The 23,174-nt window shown below is 62.1% G+C and overlaps 2 protein-coding genes across 2 annotated transcripts; one reads left to right on the forward strand and one right to left on the reverse strand.

Moving 5' to 3' along the window:
- Positions 1-2,030, reverse strand: LOC113933505 (translation initiation factor IF-2-like). Its single transcript, XM_027613679.2, has 2 exons — positions 977-2,030; positions 1-219 (listed from the first exon to the last, which is right to left on the reverse strand). The coding sequence occupies exons 1-2, from the start codon at positions 1,893-1,895 to the stop codon at positions 131-133; spliced, it is 1,008 nt and encodes a 335-aa protein (XP_027469480.2). The 5' UTR covers positions 1,896-2,030; the 3' UTR covers positions 1-130.
- Positions 2,031-2,491: 461 nt separating this feature from the next.
- GLIS2 (GLIS family zinc finger 2) lies at positions 2,492-23,112 on the forward strand. Its single transcript, XM_027610061.2, has 7 exons — positions 2,492-2,549; positions 16,684-16,925; positions 17,736-17,908; positions 18,837-19,013; positions 19,096-19,229; positions 19,314-19,432; positions 20,356-23,112. The coding sequence occupies exons 2-7, from the start codon at positions 16,754-16,756 to the stop codon at positions 21,153-21,155; spliced, it is 1,575 nt and encodes a 524-aa protein (XP_027465862.1). The 5' UTR covers positions 2,492-2,549; positions 16,684-16,753; the 3' UTR covers positions 21,156-23,112.
- The last annotated feature ends 62 nt before the right edge of the window (positions 23,113-23,174 follow it).

Here is a 23,174-nt window from a genome sequence, read left to right on the forward strand (position 1 = left end):
AGGATCATGACCTGAGCCGAAGGCAGTCGCTTAACCAACTGAGCCACCCAGGCGCCCCGAGGTGTAAAGGTTTCTTATGGTCAAGTGCCCGCATGGCGCGGAGGTCGTTGGATTTCCCTGGTCACTGGATTCAGGTCCGAACAGACTGTGAGACCCACGAAGGCAAGGACAGCTGAGGTTGTTCGCTCTTGTCTCCACTGCCGCACACTGCCTGGCATCCTGCCGGCACGCCATAAGCATTATTAACAGATAAAAAAGTAGCCCCTTGTGCACCGTTTTTCAATATACCTAGATTCCCCCACGGCTGGAGCCGGACCTGGCGAGGTTGAACGACGCTATGCCTCTGACTACAGGGCCGCGCTGTGGCCTGCATCGCCAAGATCCCAGGCGCCGGGAGGGGGCGCTCTGCGGCCCTCAGCCTCTGCCCCTCCCCACGCACCCAGCGGACCGGGAGAGTCGGCCCTTAACAGCCCCCTCCTGGAAGGTGCTAGGTCCCAAAGCTGGCCTGCCCCCAGGCCCATCTGCTGGCTAATGTTTAACCCGGTCTGGTCTCACTCCACATTATCCACAGGAGGGAAATCGGGGTGGGGTAGGGGCAGGGGAGGTCACCTCCAAATCGCTACTTTTCAGGCCTACAGGCCTTTCATGTATCACCCAACAATTCATGAGCACCTACTCTGTGTCTGTTCATGTAAGTCATGAGTACCTATTATGTGTCCATTCATGCAACCATTATAAGCATCAACTATGTATCCATTTGCCCAAAATACAATGAGCATCTACTGTGTGTTCATGTGACAATTTAAGAGCAGGAACTCTGTCCATTTATGCAAAAGTCACGAGCACCAACTATATGTACATTAGCTTAAAATGTAATGAGCACCTATCATGTGTCCATCGTGCAACATGTCTGGAGCACCTACTATGTGCCAAGAGCTGTGCCAGGAGCTGAGGATGCTGTGTGATCAAGACCTACCGGTCCTCGGGCTCTGGCGGCGGACAGCGGCATCAAATACACACATGAAGGCGAAATTACACCGGGAGTCAGGTGCCTCATCTACAAGAGGAGGCTTTTCCTCTCCTGGACTCCTCAAGGCTAGCTGTGAGGCGGCGGGGCTGGCGGCGGGACTGGCCAATAGCAGGAGGGCTGTTTTTGAACCAAGATTTGCCACCCGACAGCACAGCAGCGAGAAGATAACCGGGCAGGGGCTCCAGACTGACCCAAACATAGACACACTCAAGAACGCGAGTCTGGGTTCAACATTAGGAGGGAAAAGACAGCTTAGGCGGGTGCGGGGCTTAAGCACTCGCCGACATCCACTCCTTCCACCTCCTAACCGCGGGGTTCCGGCGAGACCAAAGACCCCCGCGGCGCTCAGGTTGGGGACGCAGGTTGTCCCAACTGCTGGGACCAAGACTGAGGCCGAGCGGAAGCCCGGACTGCTCCCGGCCGGACCTAGTCCTAATTCCACTGTGTGGGAAACTGAGGCCGAAGGCAAGGCGGGGACCAACCGGGCGTGGGACGGGAGGGAGGGTCTGATCCCGGCCTCGAACCCCGGCTTGCGCCTCCCCGAATCCGGAGCCGGGGCCTCTGCCTGCCGGGCGCTGCCCGCGCGTTCCTGGAACTGGGCTGGGCGGAGAAACCAGGGCCTGCGGAGAGGCATTCCTGCCGCCCTCCCCGCCGCCCGGGGCCGCGGGGGGCCTGGCCAAGGTGACCCCGCGGGAGGGAGGCGAGGGGCCCCCGCCCCCTCGGCCGCAGCGACCTCCTCCATCTTCCCGGTCCTCGGGGCTTTTCCTCTGGGCCCGCACGCCCTCCCTCCGGGCATCCGCGCGCCTGCCCCCTCCGCGGGCTTCCCCAAGGGCGGGACATCCCTACCCCCCCCCGCCCCCGCCATCCCCAGGCCACCTCCGGGCCGTGTCCCAGCGCTGCCCTCGGGCCGGGGGCGGGGCGCGGCGGGGGGGGGGGGTACCCGAGGATGGGGCCGAGGAGGACGCGAGCCGCTCGGCCGCGGCCCGCGCCCCCTCCCTCCCGGTGCCCGCTCCCCGCGGCCCCGCTGCCCCACCGCCCTCTCTCTCTCCCCTCCCCCGGCCCAGCGCCGGCTCCCGGCCGCCCCCTCCCCCCGACGCGCACGCCCCGCCTGGCAGCTGGCGCCCCGGGCCTGGGGCCGCCGCGGCGAGAGGGGTTTGCTGGGAGGGCGGGCGCGAGGGAACCAGCGGGGGAGGGAGGAGGGAGCAAGGCCGCCCCCCGCGCCCCTCCTCCTCCCCCTCCTCCGAGGCTTGCCCGGCCCTCCTCCCGCCACCTCCCTCCTCCCTCCTCCCTCCCTCTCTAAGACATCCCCGCACGGCCCGGCCGCCGCGGCCACCTTCCCTGCCGGAGCTGCAGATGTGGCGGAGCGGCCGGGCGCCGGGCGGCCGTGCCAGGGGAGCCCGCGCCGCGTGAGCCTCGCGCCCCGGCCCCCGCCCGCCCCGGCCCCTCCCCCGCTCGCTCCCCCGCCGCCCCCCGACCGCCGGAGCCCGCAGCCGGGAGCCCGACCGCCCCCGCCGCCGAGGTAGGAAGCCCCGGGGCGTCGCGCCGTGGGGACGGGCATGAGCGGGCGGCGGGGGGGTGTTGGGCTGTCGCGCGGGGGCTGCGGGGGGCTGCGGGACCCGAGGGTCGCCTCCTCCTCCCGCGTCCGCGCCTCGCCCCGGGCCATTGTGAGCCCTCGCCGGGGCCCCTGCGCTCTCTCCCTCGCTCGCTTGGCTCGCGCGCTCCCTCCCTCGCCGGCTCCCCGGCCCCGTCCCTCCGTCTCTCCGTCTTTCTCCTCCCTCGTTCCCTCCCTCCGTCCGGAGGCCGGGCCGAGCCACGGCCGGGCCCAGGGCAGGAGCAAACTTCGGCGGGGAAGTTGGGCGGCCGCGGTTGGGGGCGCGCTGCGGGGTGAGAGGGGGGGCCCCCCGGATCCTGGGCACGAAGTTGTCTGGGGCAGCGGGGCAGCCACCCCTTCCCACGGCTGCGCGGGGGATGTTTCTAGGACGCGGTTTGAAAGGTGTCTCCTCCCTTGTCCCGGAAAGTCTCCCCACTGCTGCCCCTGGGTAGCCTGGGCCCTTCCTGGGCCGGGGGAAGGAGGCGTCCCTGGGGGTCAGGACAGGGGGTGCAGCCGCGTCAGGACTGGGAGCCGAGTCCTGTCTGGCACTTGTTCATCCTCCTCTGCTGTCTGGGTGGAAGCAGAAGAACCTGGCAAAGTGAAGAGAGCAGGGGTATCCAACAGCTTGAAGGAGGGTCTGGAGGGAGTGGGGGAGGGGATGAGGCAGGTGCATCCCCAGGGAAGGAGAGGCCAAGGGAGGGGGATGCCAGCACCCTGCTTCCCTGCAGGCCCCTTGGAATGGGGCTGGAATCCAGGCTGGCACCTGGAGGCCTTGGCACACTGCCCTGGCCAGTGGGGTACTCAGGCCACAGCAGGGCAGCATGTGCCTCTCCCTCTGTCCGGGAGGGCCCGCCTGGCCTGGCCACCCTGGGCCAGTGATGGTTGCAGGGATCCTGGCCCTGCCCTGGGGCCTGGGAAGCGGGAAGGGATCCTGGGAGGAGCCCTGGGCCCCCAGCCATCACAGCCCGGGATCTTGGCTCTGAAGGGAACGCTTGACACTGAGGGGGCAGCCAGGCCAGCCGGGGACCTGGCCAAGGCCTGGGCTCTTGTGGCTCTTGGTCTAGGCCAGGGCCAGGGCCTGAGCTGTGGTCTTTAGAGGCAGCCTTCCTGAGGGGCTTACATCCTGGAGGGAAGGTGGGGCTTAGCTGAAGCTAGAGAACAGCAGGAGCCACCCTGCTCCCCCAGGGCCTTCCTCAGCTCCCAAGCTCAGGAAAAGGGGAAGCTGGCCCCTTAGGTCTGCCCACCCACCCAATCCTCTCCAAGCCCCACTCCTGGTGCCACAGTACTACAGCTGTTCCAGCCCGGCCCACACATCTCTCCCCGTGACCTCGGAGCCTTCCCCCTCTGCTCCTCCTTCTCCCCTCTGGGCCTGGGCTGGGCCTCCCAGCTGGCCCTGGCCCACTCTGGGGGAGGGGCTGCACCTGGGGAGCCCTTCCCAGGACACCCCTTTCCAGGCTCCAGCCCAGCCCATTTCACAACCCACCCCCAGCTCTGCTGGGCCCTCTCTGCAACCATCCAGGCAGGAGGCAGTGCCAGGGGGTTGGGGCACAGTTTATGGGGGTTGAGGACCCATTGGAAGCGGCCCTGTTTTCCTTAGCTCCTCACCCTCCCCCTCCTTTCCGGAGCTGCCATTAGCGCTGACCCTGTGACCCCCAGAGCCTGCCCGCCCTTCCCTGTCTGTGACCTTTGACCTTTGGTGTTAAATCCCTCCAGCTGGGGCTCTTCGGCCCCTGAGTGACCCTGGCCCGGGTCCCCTGGGGGGCCTCTCCCTGCTCCTGGCTCTCTACACAGGGACACCTGCCAGTCCCTCCCTCACTGATGGGGAGGGGGCGCCCCAGGAAGCCAGACAGTGAGTCACCCCACTTCCAGGCACCACTGCTTTTAGAGTCAGTGGCTTTGGGGGATTCACGAGAGCCAGGCCACAGCCTTGAGGGTGAGTGGGAAAAGCCCCTGGCCTGGGAATCTGATATCCTGGTTTTGAGTTTGGGCCAGGCCACCAACTTCCAGGGGCCCTTGAGCTAGCAACCCCCCCACCCCCACCACTTTCTGGGTCTAAGTTTCCTCATCCCTAAAACCACGAGGTCAGACAAGGTGAGCTTCCCGAGCTGGAGTCCATGAGAAGACTTGGTGGGGGGGACTGAGAAGTGGGGTCAGGCCAACAAAAGCCAACTCTCAATTATCCGTGGGTGGAGCCAGTATGAATAACTGGATGCCACAGACATCCAAAAACCTCATTTGAAACAATCGTGTGAACCGCGTCCCCCCAAAGCTTTTGTTGTTTCTAGAAAGCCAGCTGCAGAGGGATATAGCCACAGCAATGTCTTCTGCCCGGGCTCCTCTCGCTGGGAGTGCCCGCCGAGGGCCAGCTGCCCTGCAGGAAGACAAAGCTCTGTCAGGACCCCTCCTTGGGGCCTGTGAGGGGCCCCTGTACCCCTCCCGGCCCCACCTTGCAGCCCCCACACTCCCCTCTCCCCTCCTTCCCTGGCCTGGCCTTGGCCCCAGGCGGTGGGAGTGTCCTCTGCCACCTAATCCTCCCGGGGTCTGAACTGTGGTATAGAAGGAAGAATGTGTTTTCCTGACGACATTTTCCCATGTGCGTTTTCATCTACCCTGACTTGCCTGGAATCCGAATTTCCCACTTGGGCGAGGGGGTGGGGACGGGTGCTGGGCAGAGTTTGGGGCAATCCCAGGATGAGGGAGGGTGGCGACAGCTGTGGCTGGGGGACCAGATGTTGGGGCTGGCGTTTGGGGTGGGGCCCTGGTGCTGGGAGGCACACTAGGGTTTGGTGGGGGAGATGGCCGCCCTGGCTGTCCCCTCCGACACCGGATGTCTCCCCAGGTTGTGTACCAGGGGAGGCTGTGGAGGCCCCTCACCCAAGCGGGGAGTTCAGCTTGCAGTGGAGAGGCCCTGAGCTGGGCAGAATAGGGGGAAGAGCCTTTTACGAGGCTGCAGAGAAGCCTCCCTCTATTCCGGGTTCTTACTGTAAATTTCACACAGATGATGGAGGCCAGAGGGTGACTGGTGGAAGGTGCCAGGTGGTCCCCCCTTCACTCAGAGGTGGGGAGCGCCCCTGGCTGGTGAGGGGAAGCTTAGGGCCAGCCAGAAAGAGGCAGCTCTCACTTGCCTGAGTTGGTTCCCTTGTAAAAGGGCCATAGAGGTAGGCGGCCCAGCCATGTGTCAGGGCATTACCTCTCTGAGATGGGATACCCGGTCTTTCTGGGTCTTTCCCCAGCCTGCCACCCAACCCGGGTGTGGAGGTCCACAGCTTGTGCAAAGCCCGTGGTACACATCTGCCCCAGCGGCTGGGGAGGTGGCTGCCTCAGCGACCCCTGGTGAATCCCGATTCAGATTCAGGTGTGGCTGGGGGTGGGGATTCAGCATTTTCCACCTCTACATGCTTTGCTGAACAGCCAGGGTTGAAGCTTTGATGCTGGGACAGGAAAGGATGTGCTGCTGGGGGTTCCTGTGTAGGGGCGGCCCCAAGTAGGTAGACCCTGGTTTCTCTCCGGGGGGGCCCCAACTCAGCCCTGCAAACCCCTGCTGTACTCCAACTAATAACAATACCAGCTGAGGTCCCTAGGGAGGCAGGGATGGAGTTGCTGATGGGGTCAGGGGATGGAGCAGCATGGGAGGAAGAACTCCCTGAAAAACTCAGCGCCTTTCAGTGGCCCCAGGAAGTTGGCAGGTGTGGACATCTGTCACCTGAATTGCCCCATCAACCCTATGAGGAAGATCCATTGATCACTGACAAATGAAGAAACTAAAGCTTGGGATGAAACAGGGCCAGTGGGCATCTGGGCCCAAGCTCCTGGGTCTGCTCTGGCTGGTCTGGGAGGTGGTATCTGGTGGTCAGTTTCCCAGCCTGGGATAGGAAGGGATCCTGTTCTTGAGGGGAACCCAAGCAGGCCCCAAACCCCCACCCTTTTCCTGACACTGATCCTACTGGCCTGACCTCCAGACTGCTCCATGGAGGTGAGGCCTGGCCCAGGTCTGCAGGGATCCCTGGCCCTTCTTCCCATTCTAGCTCTGGTGCTATGGGACCCTCCCAGGGGAGCCCTGGGGGCCTCTACACAGCTGGTCCCCAGGGAGCCCTGGAGCCTGACCTGCTATCCTGGCTAGGATGCTTCTCTCCAAGCTCCCTCAGGCTGGGCAGGGTAGAGGCCTTGGCTCTGGGCATCTTGAGGGGCGGGCACTCTGGCCTTCCTCTCCTCCTCCCCCTCCCAGATGGGATGGAGGTTTCTGGTTAACTGGTGGTCAGGCTGGGAGGAGCCTGGGGGGCACGGAGATGTGAAGTGATTCCAGCATTGGGATGTGTGTGTGTGGGGGGTACTTTCCATCAGCTCCAGCTGCCCCCAGTGGGGGATGGGCAGAGGGACTGAGAATCTTCCAGTGCCATGACTGGGGGTCTGGGGAGAGGCTGGGGCTTCCTCAGGCCCTTTGTCTTCAATGCCTGAGAAGCCAGGTAGCACCCGCCACAGGGGGAGCCCCGTTATGCAGCGTGCGACATGTGTGTGCACACGTACTCCTGCCTTGGCAGATGGCTGCCTGGGGAGGGGACTGACCCAGCTCCCGGCCCCCTCCTCCAGTCATGGCCAAGGGCGGGTGGGAGGCTCCAGAGGCCCCAGGAGACTGCTGAGCTGCCTGAGTCAGCCCTGGGAAAACAATCCTGCCCAGCTGACAGAGGGTCTTGTCTCCTTTGCACAAATGCACTCACAGGCTGGTGCCCCACTGGGACCCTGGGAGTCAGAAGGCTGCTGGTGGGGGCTGCTGGTGGGGGGGGACTGAAGCTCAGAGATTTGAGGCCTTGGCCTGGGGTCACTTGGGGTCAGGGAGGGACAGAGGGGGACCGGAGCCTAAGGCTGCCTGGCCCTGGCCCCTGAAATGTCAGTTCAACCTGGGATTCCCCTCAGCTCTACTCCTGTCCGCCCCCCTCCCTGCTCTGCCCCCCCATCCACTGCAGCGGCATGAGGGCATGACGTGGGGGCAGCTGTGTCCGGAGGAAGCCTCTCTCCCTCCCTTCTCCCCATCGTCCATCTGGGTCTGGCTGGCAAGTCCTAGCCTGCCTGAGCCATTTCTCCCCTGGGCTACTCCCTCCTGCATCCAGAGCCCCCCAACCCCCATCCCCACACTTTCAGGCTGACTGCCCCTGAGCTTCGATGTCCCCCTCCCTGCTAGGCTGTGGGGCCCTCCATTGTCCTGACTGTTCTAAAGCTCCCCCCACCCCAGTACTGCTGGCTGTCTGCCTGCCAGCCCCACCCTCTTTCAGGCCAGGCCCGCAGCACCACCTCAGGACACCTAGTGCTCACCCTGCTGGGTCCTAGGGACCTCGGGCCCCAAGGACCTGGAGCAGGCCAGGCCTGGCAGGGTGCTACCCAGTGGGTGTTTCCTTTTGGGTTTGGAGACTGCCCCCAGGTTCTAGACTTGCTTTGCTGCCAGATGGGACAAGCAGGGGACAGGCAGGGGTGGCAGGGAAGAGGGGCTGTGGGCAGGGGGTAGGGAGGGTAGGGGTGTGGGGCTGGAGTCCAGAGTTCATTGCAGAGCCCCTGCTGGGCCTGGTCCCAGGCTGTTCTGGGGTGGGCTCTGTGCCAGTGCTGAGTGGGAGTGGCAGGAGAGAAGCTGGGGGAACTGGGCCCTACCAGTCATCCCAACTGAACCAGGGCAATGCTGGCCACCTCATCCTGGTCCAGGTCTGCTCCCGGGTCCTTTGCCCTGGACAGGGAGGAAGAGGCCTCTGTGTCAAGGCCCAGTCCCTGCCTCTCACCTTGACCTTGGGCAAGCCACTTCCTTCTTTGGGCCTCAGCCCCTCCATCCCTACCCCCTCACCCTGCTGGTGGGCACCACAGATAGATCCATTCATTCAACAGACATTCACTGAGTGCCAGGTGTTTGGGAAAAGCAAAGGGCAGGTGTGATGGTGCTGTTCAAGGACTGATTAGGGTGCTCAAGCTCCAGGTTACTTTAGGCCAGCCTTCTCCTTTCCTGGATGGGGAAACTGAGGCCCAGAGCTTTGCCCACATCAGATTGGGGCAGGCCGGTTTTCTGGCTCTGAGCCCCCAGCTCTTTGCATCACTGCCCAGTTCACGATGGCGGAAGGAGTTAGCTCAGCGTGGGGGCCGTGGGAAATAGTGCAGTGGTCCGCTGCAGGAGCCCTTCTCCAGCTCTAGGACTCCCGAGGCTCTGAATGCCAGGTGCCAGAGTAAGTGCTGGGGCCAAAGGTCAGGGGGCAGTGCATATGACACTCTGTGTGCAGGGCCAGGAATCCAGGGTATGTTCAAGAGCTGGTGACATGATGGCATTAGTGAGGACTTGGACCCTGGGTGATCGTGGCAGGCAGACAGGCTGCCGCAGGGCTAGGAACACTTCCCTCAGCAGCATGGGGACAGAAGCAGGTCCTCTGCTCAGCTGTCAGGCACCTGCTGCAAGAGTCTGAGGCTGGAGAGGGTGAATCAGGGAAGACTTGGTGCAGGAAGGGGTAGGAGGGGAGTGGCAGCTGGAGGAGAATAGGGGAATGTGGAAGGTTGTGCAGCAGGGCGGGGCACCCAAGAGGTGAGCATCAGGCTCGTGGGAGAAAGGGAATCCTGAGAAAGGAGGTGCTGCAGGGGGGAGCTTGAGGACAGGAGCCTCTGTGCAGGACCGGAAGAGGGTGCTTTCTGTGTAGAGCGCCCCACGACTCCCCGGTGCCCTCCAGGTCCTGGTCCAGCCTCCCTCTCGGGCCTCCTCCTCTCCTGAGTGACAGGCGGGTTTGCTGAAGGTCAGCCAGAGCCACCCCAGGCCTCTACAGCATTGGGCCCAGAAAGAGTGTGGGCTTTGGAACGTGGCAGTGAACCCCAGATGTGCTACTTACAAGCTCTGTGACCTTGGCAGGTGACTGAACCTCTCTAAGCCTCGATCTCCCCTTCTGGAAAATGGAGAGACTAGCACCTAATTTGCTGGGGGTGGGGGGGGGACATGAGAATGAATGGAGATGGTGAGCGGGAGGCAGACTGGCCTGTCTGGCCTGCAGAACAAGTTAGGACCTGATGCCCCAACACTTCACCCCATGTCCCAACTGCTTGGGAGCAGCCCTCTGCTCCCCGCCCCCCCCTGCTGCTCTTGTTCCCCCACCGAGGTCCAGGTGCCTTTCATCCTCATTCATCTGTGGGCCCCCAGGACGGAGTGGGGTGGAGGGCCTGGTGTTGGAATGCATAACTGAGTGATGGGGTAAACGAGGCAGAGGGAGGGAAGGGCCAAAGTCCAGAGCCCGCCTTGGCCGCCTCTGCTTGGAGTTGGCAGGTGCTGTTCTGTGGCCTGGTGCTCGTCCTGGGCTGGTGGGAGGGGAGGGCCATGGGCAAGAGCCCCCGGGACTCAGGACATATTCATCGGGTTGTCTTACAGCCTGACTTGGCTGGGAAAGGGCAGCGTTTCCTTCCCTCTGGGGCCTGGGCCTCATCCCTGCTGCTCCTCATAACTCCTGGGTCCCAGGCCTGCTGCCGGTCACGTGCTGTGCCCTGTGTGTATGGTGTTTGACCACAAGTGGGACACATATGCATTGCCTCTACGTCGGGGTGCCATGGGTGCCCGCCCATGTCCTGCAGGACACTGGCCATGGCCTTTGCTGGCCCCAGGTAGTTCTGGCGGAGTGCCCAGCCCTGCCTGTCTGCCCTGAGGGGCAGTGCTGCCTGGCAGGGCCTGGACTGCTCCCGCCGAGGGCTCAGTGGGTGTGTGGCCCTGTCTGGCTCCCCCGAACCCCATGCCAGATCCTCCCAGGGATTTGGGCGGCCTGGGCCCGGCCCTTCCCTTCCCAGTCCGAGGGCGGGTGTGGGGGCTGCTTGGCGGGCTCGCCTCTGGCTGAGGCCCAGGTGCAGGCAGTGCTTAAAGCCCCACGCACCACCTCCCCCCCCCACCCCCGCCAGCAAGCTGGGCAGACAGGAAAATACCAGACATAGTTGTGCAAAGGTGGCTGCAGGCAGGCAGGCAGTAGGGGGTGGAGGCCGTTGAGATGGGGGCCTAGAAGCCACTGGGCCTAAGGGAGTCCTCTGTGCCAGGCCGGCCCCTGCAGCTGGACAGGCATGCACGTCTGTGTGAGTGTGCATGTTCATGTGTGGGCTGGGCCCATGTGTGAGTTGCTCCTCCCTACCTGGTGTCATTGGGGAAGCCAGGACTGGTGAGGGGTGTGGGCGTGGGGGTGGGGGAGCCAGCTGTGGGCCTTCCAGCTTCAGCACTGCTGAAGTATCTGGGTGACCTTGGCAAGCTAAGTTATTGCATGGGGCACCCCCAGCCCAGGGCCAGGAACAAGAATTCTCGGAGCTACGTCTCCTGCGTGCCAGGCACTGGGCCAGGCTCTCCCTATGGGATGTCCCCAATCCCCACCTTGCCCTGTGAGCTGGCACCTTACTGTGGTACCTATGTTTCTGACCAAGGCTCCTAGGGGCAGCAGGGCCCCATCTGAGGCCCCACAGCCAGAGGCGAGAGCACAGGGGACTGGGGCCAACTAGCCTGGCTCTGGGTAGTGCCATCTAAACATGCCCAAGTGGAGGTTCCTGGCACACACCCTTCTTCAAGTGCTGCCCAGCTGAGGGCTTTCCATTGGACCCCATGGCTGAGGGCTTTCCATTGGACCCCATGGCTGATGGCAGAGAGCTCAGCCCTGGTTGGGTCACCTGGGGCACTTGCCCTCCACCTGGGTGGGGTCTGCCTCCCCGCCCCCAGGGGGACCTGGGGAGGCCCGGGAGGCTGGCTGAGGGCCCATCTTGGGATGGGGGCAGGGCCTGCCTGCAGAGTGAGAGGTTCCCAGGGAAGAACCCCTTGGTCTTACAGGAAGTATGCTGGCCCTGGCCCCTCTCCTGGGACCTGCTGGGCGAGGCCTCAGGATAAACCCCTCCCCTGGGTCCCAGGAGGAGCCCTGCTCCTTCCAGGGTTGCTCAGAGCCTCCAGGGCCTCCCTCCTTTTCTTTGAGCAGTTGGGCTCTAGAAGGTGGCTATGGTCAGCTGTGGCCACTTCCCAGGACAGCTGATGCCTGAGGCTCTCTGAGGGGCACCAGCTTAGTTGTTCAGTTGCACCTTACAATGAAGGCCAGGTGCGCTCAGGTGAGGGTGAGACAGTGGTGTCTGTGGATGCCATGGGGAGGCTCAGTCCTCCCATCCAGCTGTCCTCACAGCTCCAGACTAGCCAAAGCTGGACGTATTGGTGATGGTGACAGTTAATTCAACAAGTTTGACCAAGTACCTACTATGGGCCCAGCATTGTTTTAGTTGCTGAACATTACATAATAATGGGAAGCATTAAGAAATCACTGGATGTGTGCATCACCACCCAAAGCCCAGTGAGGAGTTCTTATTACTATTAGGATCATCCCATTTTAGAGGTGAGGACAATGAGACAGGGAGGTGATCTGCCCTAAGTCACATGGGCAGGAAGTGACAGAACCAAGCTGGAGACCCAGGTGGTCTGACCTGTACTTGGACCCCTGCTCTGCTGCCTGCTCAGGAAGGAGGGCGCTGAGAGGATGGGGTCTGCCCCTGCCTGCAGCCCCTGCCGCTGGCTGCCAGGAGGGTGGAGCTCTTGGCCAGAGCAGGGAGGGAGCCGGAGCAGTTCCCAGGAATGTGGGGCCGTTTGCTTTGGCAGCATATCTGCCCTCGGCTCTCCAAGCCTCCCTGTGCCCCCCCCACAAGCTGGCCCCTCCAGCGCCCACCCACTGCCTGCTGCCCCTCCTAGGCTCTGTACCTAGCTCCCACAAACCCCTGGGCAGGGAGGGGGTGCCAAGCGGGAGCCCTTTTTCCTGCCCCTCCCCACATCCTTGGGCAAAGGAGGGGCTGATAGCGAACTTGGCTTCTGGACTCACCTGGGCTTGAAATCCAGTTCTGCCACAGACAAGCTGTGTGACCTTGGACAGGTCACTTAATCTCCCTGAGCTTCAGTTGTGACATCTGTAAAATGGGGGTGGGCAGCACCTGCCTTAATAGGTGGCTGTTGGTCCTGTTGTCATGTAATATTCACCTGAGGCTTCCAGCCAGCTGGCTCCCCGCCCCAGCGCTCAGTTTCTCCATCCATGAGAACTGCATGTTGATAGCCATGATCCCAGTCACCAAACACCCTGGCACCCACAGAGCACAGGGGAGGCTGGGGGCTTTCTCTTTCCATGCGATACCAAGAAAGCCACTGGACTTTTGAGAGGTGCATCTTGGACCCTTGTCCCCAGGTTCTAGGCTAGATGGGCCATGGCTGACCAAAGGGCAGTTTCAGGACCACAGGGGCAATAAGGGGTGTCCCTTACATGGCCCAATGCTGCTGTGGGGTGGGCAGGGAGAAGCCCCCATCTTACAGAGAACCCTGTCCTCTCTGCTTCTGGCCAGGAGTCCCTTAGTGCTTCTCAGGGTGCGTATGCCTAGCTGTCCCCCTCCACCTGCGCAGGCTGCCCCTCAAGCTCCGGGCCAGCCGGCTGACCTCCCCCAAGCAGGGAAGGAGCAGCTTTATCCAGAGCGGAGTCCAGCCCACTCCCGTGAGTCTGGTGAGCTCGAGCCTCAGTTTCCCCATGTTTACGACAGGGGCAACGACGGCCTCTACTCCCAGTAGGGGTTTTAGAGGGTTCGGAGAATTCCTGGACAGCTGGTGCCTGGCACACGGTAGGTGTTGGACTCATGCTGAACACCCCCCGCCCCCGCCCCCGGGATGTGTCCCACCCCACGCCACAGCGCCCCCGCGGAGTCCGTGCGCGGTCCGGGCCTCGGTTTCCCCCGCCCCCCGCGCTCGCCCCGCCCGCCGCGGGTGGGCTCGGCCGCCAGGTAGGCTGGGCCGGGCGGGGGCGCTCTCCGGGCGCTGCAGCTGGGGGCCGTCTGCGCGCGGCGGGGCGGGCGCACAATAGCGGCCATTGTCTGGGCCCTGCCGGCGGGGCGGGCGCGGCGGCCGGGGGCCGGGGGCCGGGCCCCGGGGTGGGGGCACGGGGGGGAGCTAGCGCGGCCCACCCTCGGGGTGACCCCCGCCCCCCAGGGACGCCGGCCGGGGTCCCGCGCCCGCCCCGCCGCCCCGGTGGTCCCCGCACCGCCCCGCTTCCTCCCGCTCCCCGGGCTCTAATTAGTTCCTTTCGCAGCTGGAGCAGCGGCGCGGCGCCCGGCAGCGCGACCCCCTCGGCGCCGCCTCCCCGCCCGCCTGCGGCGAGGGGGTCGCGCCCGACCGCCGCCCCGCCGCGGGCTCCGCCACCGGTTCGGTTCCGAAGCTCGCCTGCCCCCTCGGAGCCGTGCGCGTCACCCTTCGGAGCGGCCCTGGCCTCCTCTGGGAAATGCGACGCCCGAGTGTCCCCCTCCCGCCCGCCCCAGCCCGCCTGGGTGTCAGGAGCGTCGAATCGGGTGCCGGCGTGGCTGGCCTCCGCAAGTTCCAGGGCCTGCCGCTTTCCCCTCTGGGCCTCCGAAGCCCAGGCGAGTGCCACCCTGGCTGTCGCCTTCCCGGACCCTTCACCCAGCCCCTGAACAAGGGGAACAAAGAGCAGAGCCCCGCTTCAGAAATGGCCTCTGCAAGCTGGGGGGTGGGGAGTGGAAGGAGACACCTTGAAGTTGGCCAAGGTCAGGACAGGAGAGAGGTCATGGGGTCTTTCCCCTGGTGTGGGGCCACCTTTGGGAGGACAATTCTGGGTGGGGCCAGCCTGGGGTTGGGGGATGCTGAGAGCTTTTGGGGTGGCTTCTTCTTCCTTTGGGGGGGGCCTGGGCCTCTGGACTGTGTTCTGGGTTCTTCCATCAGAATGAATCCCTGCCTCCCTGGGCAGAACCCAGTGACAGGAAGTGTGTGTGTGGGGGGGGCGTTCTCTGCTGGGGACTGGGCCTGCTGATTAAGGAGGGTGCTGGAGTCCCCACTCCCACCTGGGTACTGTGCCTGCCCTGTCCCACAAAACAGGCTCCTCTCGCGGGGCCTTCCTAGTTGCATGTTGAGGCATGTCTGCTGCAGGTCTTCAGCACAAGGTGACCCAGGGTCTAGGGCTCCTCCCTGGACCCCGTCTGGCCTGGGGTGGAGGAGAGTAGGGCAGATGCCAAAGAATGTTACCTGGACAGGGTTGCCAATCAAAGTGTCAGTTTGAATTCCCAATTCCCAGACCATCCTGCCCGCATTGTGCCCTTGTCTGGAAGGTCCGGTTGGGGGTGGGGGATGGAGGCTGTGGGGAGGCCTGTGGCCCTAGGCCAGCTGAAGGACCAGGCCACCAGCCCTTCCTGGCTCCTGAATTCTTAATCAGCATAAATATTTACTTCCTTCCTCTCCTTCTAGGCTCCCAGCACAGAGGAGCTTCAGGGAGGTTGGACTGGGCCTGTGTCTAAAAATAAACAGGTGGAGGGACAGGCAGACAGACAGACATAACTGGGGGAGGGGGGTCAGGCAGAGGGCAGCTCCCTGCCCAGCCAGAGGGAGAGTGGAAGGGGCCCAGGTCCATCCATCACTGTCACCCACCCACCTGCATGCCTTGGGTCTGGAACTCCTAAAGGGCAGGGTGGCAGCCTGATCCCACTTGCATCACTGGGAGCCCCTGGCCCATGCGTGGCCTGGGAGGCAAATCCAAACAGATCTGACTGCTCCCACCTGATGCAGTTTAACTGGGACAAGTCAGGTCACAGACTGGGTCCCACGACCAAGTGTAGCTGCCCCTCCTTGGGCTCCGATATTTAGCCATGTGCTGGTAGGGTCTTGGGATGTCCTCGAAGCAGAGGGTCCTAACTGAGGTAGGGGACTGCCTTGTTCCCTGTGTGCTTGAGGGTCTTGGCAGAAGGAGAGCTTGTCAGGGGAGATGGATGGGCCAGGACTTGGGACCAGAGAAAATTGTTTATAATGTTGCTGAGGTGCATGGCCTGGAAAAAAGATGAGTGGGGACATAAGGGCTGTCTTCCTCCTTCCGGCTCCATGAAGCAGCTCTGCATACATGGGAGGCATGTGCATGTGCACACACACACACACACACACACACACACACACACGCATGCACAGCTGAGATGTATGATCATTTACCATGTGGTGGTTACAGGGGTGTTCTGTTTTAAATTATGAAAACGTGGATTTGGTGAATGACATGGAGTCTCTAATGGTGTTGGCTTGTTTAGCGGGTAGATTTTCAGGGTGTAATCATCTCAGTTAGCAAATGCAAGGATACACTTCGACCACACGTGGAAAGGTTGCCCTTGGAAAAAGTTTGAGTTTGGAATAGAGAGTTGACCTTGCTCTTGGGTCATTTGAATGTGAAGAAACTCACACCATTGAGAGGTTTTAAGGAACCGTGAAAATACCAGCATGAGAACTTGTAATAAAAGAATATCATCACCAGTGGAAAAAAAAACGATGTATACATATATTTCATTAACCACCAGACAGAGCTCGTCCACTTCCCTCCAACCCTGTCCCTGGCCGGCCTGGCTGGGCCACAGTCTTCAGCTGCCCCCTGGTGGCGGCCCAGCTCCCTCTGGCTCCCCGGGCCTATGGGCACCTCTTTTCTGGACCTCACCTGGGAGGCAAGGCGTCCTGCCCGCACCCCTATCCCTTGGGCCAGGCTCTGCACAGCTCTCCTGAGGCAAGGTCTCAGCCTCCTTCCCTTGCAGGTGACCACAGCTGCCTGGGAGGTCCCACACAGCGAGCCCTTGACGATCAGTAGCTGAGAACCACTAATAGCTAGACGCTCATTGCTCTTTTGGTCTGGTTCTGGGTCCTCAGGCTCAAACCAGGCATGTGATCCTGAGCACGACTTTCCACTTGGTCAGAAATGACCTTTGGGACCTGGCTGACCAGTTCCAGGGAGACCTGGCTTTGAAGCTGGTAGCTCTGCCACTTCTTAGCTCTGTGACCTGAGGCAGTGTCTCTAAAACCCAGTTTCATGGCAAAATGGACTCTCTGAGCTTTGCCTCCAGAAAAGACTTGAGGGCAGTGGATGTGGAAGCTCTTAGTAGGTATTTGGCGCTCCTCATGAGACCCAGGGCCAGAGCCAGTGGGTCCCCCTTCCCAAGAAGACAGCGCTCACGCTGCCGCACATCCACGCCTCCCTCCCCTGGCGGCTTCCGTGGGTGCAGCCTGAGAAGCCTGAAGTCACAGTGTCACAGCACAGCTCCTGTCCTCCCCCAGGTTCCTGCCTGAATACCAGCTTGGGAGCTCCCCACTGCCTGCAGCCACCTCCGACCAGCCCCTCATCACCATGCACTCCTTGGACGAGCCGCTCGACCTGAAGCTGAGCATCACCAAGCTCCGGGCGGCGAGAGAAAAGCGGGAGAGGACGCTGAGTGTGGTCCGGCACCGGGCTCTGCACAGGGACCTCGGCCTGGTGGATGACAGCCCCACCCCGGGCTCTCCGGGCTCCCCGCCCTCAGGTACAGCGCCCCAGGCAGGGTGAGGGTGGGTGTCTCAGGCCCTGATGGAGCCGTGGCAATGGGAAGAACGTCCAAGGTGTGTCCCCCAGGATGTAAGCAGGCCCCTTGCAGCTTGCAGCTTAGAGCTAGAGCTCTGTCCATTTATCCTCCCAGCAGTTTGTCTCTGGAGGTGACATTGTCCCTGGGGGGAGGCAACTGACCTGCCCCGTTCATGAAGCTGGCCCAGCAGAGCCAGGATTCAAACTAGGCCTTGGGGAGGACATGGAGGCACTGGTACGGGGGAGCAGGGGATTCACAAGCAGTGACCGAGGCCCTGTGACCCAACTCCTGGGCTTTGAGGCAGAGTGGCTGGTCAGTCAGGTCCGTGCAGACTGGGGACTGAGCCCAGCAAGTGCCTCTCAGCAGGTGCTTGGGGCTCAGGACTTCCACTCTGCCTCCTCTGGACTCTGAAAACCAGACCCACCATGTCTGAGCTAGAAGGCTCTGGAAGCAGCCCAGCCCAAACCCCTCCTGTTACAGAAGGGCACAGCGAGGCAGGAAGGGCCCAGGAAAAGTCAGAAAGATCCCTACCTGCCAGGGTGACAGCAAGCCAGGAGCCTGGCTTCAAGTTCCTGTTCAGTGGGTACTTTCCACTTCCTGTCCCACCTAACGGCTGAGCTCTCATGGTGGCAAAGGTCCCATTTGTCACTTGTGCAGGCTGCTGCTCAGATGCTTGGGGTCCCAGGGTGGTCTGGGGGTGTGGCTGTTATCTGCTTTCAGGATTCGGAGGACTCCCAGCTCCAGCACCCCTGAATAGTGCTTCTCCCTTAGGCTTCCTGCTGAACCCCAAGTTCCCTGAGAAGGTAGAGGGACGCTTTTCGGCGGCCCCCCTGGTGGACCTCAGCTTGTCACCGCCGTCCGGGCTGGATTCCCCCAATGGCAGCAGCTCGCTGTCCCCTGAGCGCCAGGGCAACGGGGACCTGCCTGCGGTGCCCACTGCCCCGGTAAGGAGGGAGTGTGGGTTCTGGAAAAGTGGTCTATTGGTTTCCTGGAAAAGACCATAAACTGGATGGCTTAGAACAATAGAAATGTATTATTCTGTCACAGTTCTGGAAGCGAAAGTCTGAAGTCAAGGTATTGATGGGGCTGTGCTCCCTCCGAAGGCTCTGGGCAAGAATCTTTCCTTGCTTCTTTCCAGCTTCTGGTGGCTCCCGGCGTCCCCTGCCTCGTAGCAGTGTCATTCCAATCTCTGCCCCTCGTGCCACCTTGCCTTCCTGCCTCTGTTGTGTGTCTCTGAGTTCAAATCTCCCTTTCTCTTATGAAGACATCTGTCACTGGGTTTAGTTCTCCCCAACCCCGTATGACCTTTTTTTTTTTTTTTTGAGAGGGAGAGAGAGAGCAGGGGTGGGGGCAGAGGGAGAGGATCTTTTTTTTTTAATTTTATTTATTTATTTGACAGAGAGAGACACAGCGAGAGAGGGAACACAAGCAGGGGGAGTGGGAGAGGGAGAAGCAGGCTTCCCGCTGAGCAGGGAGCCCGATGTGGGGCTCGATCCCAGGACCCTGGGATCATGACCTGAGCCGAAGGCAGACGCTTAACCACTGAGCCACCCAGGCGCCCGGGAGAGAATCTTAAAAGCAGGCTCTATGCCCAGTGTGGAGCCGAAGCTGGGTTTGATCTCACGACCCTGAGATCATGACCTGAGCTGAAATCAAGAGTCAGACACTTAGCCGACTGAGCCACGCAGGCACTCCCAGTATGACTTCTTAACTTGATTGCATGTGCAGAGACCGTATTGCCAACTAGGGTCATACCCACAGGTACAAGGGGTTGGGACTGGGACAACTCAACCTGCCACAGGAGACAGAGGGGATGTAGGCCTCCTGGCCCAGCTGGGAGCACTGACCCGCTCTGCCTTTCCCGTCCCCCAGGACTTCCAGCCACTGCGCTATCTAGATGGCGTCCCCAGTTCCTTCCAGTTCTTCCTGCCTCTGGGCTCCGGGGGGGCCCTGCACCTGCCTGCTTCCTCCTTCCTCACCGCCCCCAAGGACAAGTGCCTCTCATCAGAGCTCCCCCTGCCCAAACAGCTGGTGTGTCGCTGGGCCAAGGTGAGTGGGGGGCCAGGAACAGGGGGGCCAGGGCCGGGGTGGGCGGCCCCATGCAGACTCAGAATCCTCCCTGGCCCCACAGTGTAACCAGCTCTTCGAGCTCCTGCAAGACCTGGTGGATCATGTCAACGACTACCATGTCAAGCCTGAGAAGGACGCGGGGTACTGCTGTCACTGGGAGGGCTGTGCCCGCCATGGCCGAGGCTTCAATGCCAGGTGAGGGAGGGCGAGGGGGGGGCTTGGGGGGGCGGGAGGGGGCTCGGGTGTCTGACGAGCTCCCCTGTGCCCTCCCTGGAGCAGGTACAAGATGCTCATCCACATCCGCACACACACCAACGAGAAGCCACACCGCTGCCCCACCTGCAGCAAGAGCTTCTCTCGCCTGGAGAATCTGAAGATCCACAACCGCTCACACACAGGTGAGCAGCTGGCCGGGGGGCTGAGCGGCAGAGAGGTGAGGGACACATCCCTTCTCGAGTGCCACTTCTGGGGGGCGCCCCTCAGTATCCATTCTTGGAGCACGGACACATCTCCCTTTGTGGCATCAGCACCGTCGTCATGTGATCGACCGACAGATGCCGCCCGTGAGGCGCGCACTCGCTCCTCACTGTGCTCCGGCACATGGTGGGGCCAGCTCTGGTGACGGAGTCACATACCTAATTTTAAATTTCCTAACTGCAAAAAAAAAAAAAAAAAAAAAATTCCAAATTGCCACACAATTTGGAATAGGTGAATTGAATTGTAATGAAATATTTTCTTGAATCCAATATATTAAAAAGGGATCAGTGAGACACTGGAATTAATTTTGTGCGAAGTCTGGAATCAGTCTGGGGAGTATCTTTCCCCTCACTCGCAGCACATGTCAGTGTGGGCCAGCCACACTTCAAAGGCGCACCGAGAGTGGCTACCAGACATTTAGTCAGTCTGGAGGCATTTTGCTGCGCCAGGACCAAATACAGCGCAGCGGGCATTCCTGCAGTGCTCACTGCGGGCCACCTCCCAGCAGGGGCTTCCCGGAAATATGTAAGCAGATTTGTGGTCCTGCCTTTTGAAGTGGTCGCTGTCATCCCCAATCTGGAGCACACGAGTGAGGCCAGAGGCACACAGCCAGGCCAGAGCAGAGCTGGGGGTGACCGAGTGGGCTTCTCAGTGGCTATGCCCTGCTGTCCCCACCTGGGATCAGATCCTGTGCCGGGTGCTGGGAACACCATCCCCCACATCGTGGTCCGTGATCTCAGGGGGATCTTCGTCCAGGGTGAGGGGCTTGGGGCGGCCCGGGGTGGGGCTGGGACTAGGAGCCCGGGCTGCAGAGAGGCCCCTCATGCCCCGCTCCGCCCCGCAGGTGAGAAGCCCTATGTCTGCCCCTACGAGGGCTGCAGCAAGCGCTACTCCAACTCGAGCGACCGCTTCAAGCACACGCGCACCCACTATGTAGACAAGCCCTACTACTGCAAGATGCCCGGCTGCCACAAGCGCTACACGGACCCCAGCTCGCTGCGCAAGCACATCAAGGCCCACGGCCACTTCGTGTCTCATGAGCAGCAAGAGCTCCTGCAACTGCGCCCACCCCCCAAACCACCGCTGCCCACCCCTGACGGCGGCCCCTATGTCAGCGGAGCCCAGATCATCATCCCCAACCCTGCTGCCCTTTTTGGAGGCCCCGGCCTGCCTGGCCTGCCCCTGCCCCTGGCCCCTGGCCCCCTTGACCTCAGTGCCCTGGCCTGTGGCAATGGCGGGGGCGGTGGGGGAGCAGGGGCACTGGGCCCCGGGCTGCCGGGCCCCGTCTTGCCCCTCAATCTGGCCAAGAACCCACTGCTGCCCTCACCCTTTGGGGCTGGTGGACTGGGCCTGCCTGTGGTCTCCCTCCTCGCTGGCTCCGCTGGCGGCAAGGCCGAGGGGGAGAAGGGGCGTGGGGCAGTGCCAGCCAGGTCTCTGGGCATGGAGGGCCGCAAGACGCCCCTGGAGAGAACTGAGAACAGCCGCTCCCGGCCAAGCCCTGACGGACTCCCCCTGCTGCCAGGCACCGTGCTGGACCTGTCCACGGGTGTCAACTCGGCAGCCAGCAGCCCAGAGGCACTCGCTCCTGGTTGGGTGGTCATCCCACCGGGCTCCGTGCTGCTCAAGCCAGCCGTGGTGAACTGAACCTGCCTGCAGGACGGCTACCCGCAGCCCAGCTAGCAGCTCCCCAGCCCTGCCCCTGACGAACGGAAACTCTTCTGCGAAATAGCAATAATGTCCTCCTGCCCCTGGGGCCTGCCCTGTGTCCCCCAGGCGGACCCAGCCCCAGACAAGCTGGGCAGCAAGGATGGTGCTAGAAGGTCATTGGTGGTGTCCCAGGCTCTGGAGGGGGAGCTGGTCCTGCCAGCCAGGGAGAGCCGTGCTCCTGGGTGCTGAGGCCTCACTCACCTCTGGCCCTCCCCCTGCCCTGTCCTCCACCTAGCCCCCCGTGCCTCCCTCAACCAGTCGCCAGCCTGGGTAGGGCGCCCTCCCTCCCTGCCTTGCCCACCTGCCAGCCATGTCCCCGTCCTGCCTAGCCTCTCTGGGCCCCTACTCTGGGGGCTTCTTGGACCCCTTTCCCTCTGGCCCACCCTCCAGAGGGAGAGCAAGACAGACGCAGGCAAAGCCACAGGAAGAAGCCACCTTATCCCTATGACAAGGTGCCTCCAAACTCAAGAGAGGGAGGCCCGCTCTGCCAGCTGCCCCCCTGCCACTAGCCCGTCCAAAAACAGCCAGCACTACCTGAGGGTCGGCCCCCTCTCTGGGCCGGATGCTCTCCCAAGTGAGGGGACTGTGACCACTCACCTGCCCCTTCGCTGCTGGGCCTTCTCCCTCTATTTTCAGGGAGCCCTGGGAGTGTGGGCAGTGGAGCCCTGAGTGAGGAGGGGAGATGCCAGGACCCTGGGCCCTCGCTTGGCTCAGGGAACAGGTGGGGCAGGGCCTGGCCTGGGGCGGTGCCACTGCACAAGGGACTGTGGTGGCTTGCAGGGTGTCAGGAGGTGGGAGGCTGGCTGGGGACAACCCCAGGTTGGGACACAGCTCCCATTCTGGGGGTGCCAAGTCACAGCCAGCACACAGGGGAGGGAGGGCTCCAGGCCAGTGCTGGGCATGGGAGCTTTCCAGAGGCCATGGACTGAAAGCCCTGGGCTTGGGGGTTGAAGCAAACAAGGATGGCCATGGAAGGGCCCAAGCCCTCTACCTGGGAAGGGGAAGCTGGAGGAAGGAGCCTGGGTTTACGACATGGCTGTCTGCTTTGGCTTTCTCTGCTGAGCCTGTCCTCGAGCGTCCCCACCCCTGCCCGCCACCTCCCCCGTGGCACGGGCCGGAATAAGCTAAGGATGCCGGTGTCCACGTGCCCCACCACCCACTGCCCGGTTCCACCAGGCCCTGGGACCACAGCATTATGCTTCCCCTCACCCTGAGCCCTCACTGTTCCCTCCCTGGAGGTGGCCCGGTGCCATCTGGGAGGCGCTGGCCCCCGCAGTCAGGACTCCTGGCGCCTTGGCCACACGACCAAGCACTCCATTTCCCCTGCTGTAGAACAGGGAGCTGCAGGCCAGCAGTAGGGTCGTCAGCAGCCCTGCAGCCTTCACTGTTGCCTGGACTGCCCCTCTGTCCTAGAGGGGTCACCCTGCCCGGGCCTGCCCCGACAGAGCCTGGCAGTGCTGGCTCTGCCCCTTGAAGGGGCTGTGAGCAGAGCAGGAAGGAGCTGGTCTCCTTTCTTTGGGCCCCACCCAGGACCCAGGCCTTAAGTCCCCAGCTGGGGGGTGAGGGCTCTGAGACTCAAGCCCAGGGAGCAGAGGAACAGGGCACTGGAAAGCGACATTAGCTCAGCATGTGACTCGGTGATAGACCAAGCTCGGAAGGGCTGGTGTATGTGTTGTTGTTGTGGGTTTGTTGTTGCACATTCCAGGATATCAGTATTTTAACAGGTTCTAAGTGCCTTTCTATCGTAGCTTATGTTTTTCCTCCTCTTGGCTCCATTGCTGTTAGCATAGAGTTTAAAAAAGAAAAAAAAAGAGATAAGCTAATGACTATAACAATATATTCCTCCATGTGAGAGGAAGTTTATAAAGAAACAATAAAATGAGTTGCAAAGATGGTTTCTGTCTTGGCTGTGCCATGAGTGGGGCCGCCCTGCTCGAGAGCCCCAACCGTCCTGTG

The sequence above is a fragment of the Zalophus californianus genome, chromosome 10, assembly GCF_009762305.2.
Source record: "Zalophus californianus isolate mZalCal1 chromosome 10, mZalCal1.pri.v2, whole genome shotgun sequence".
In the NCBI taxonomy this organism is placed as follows: Eukaryota; Metazoa; Chordata; class Mammalia; order Carnivora; family Otariidae; genus Zalophus; species Zalophus californianus.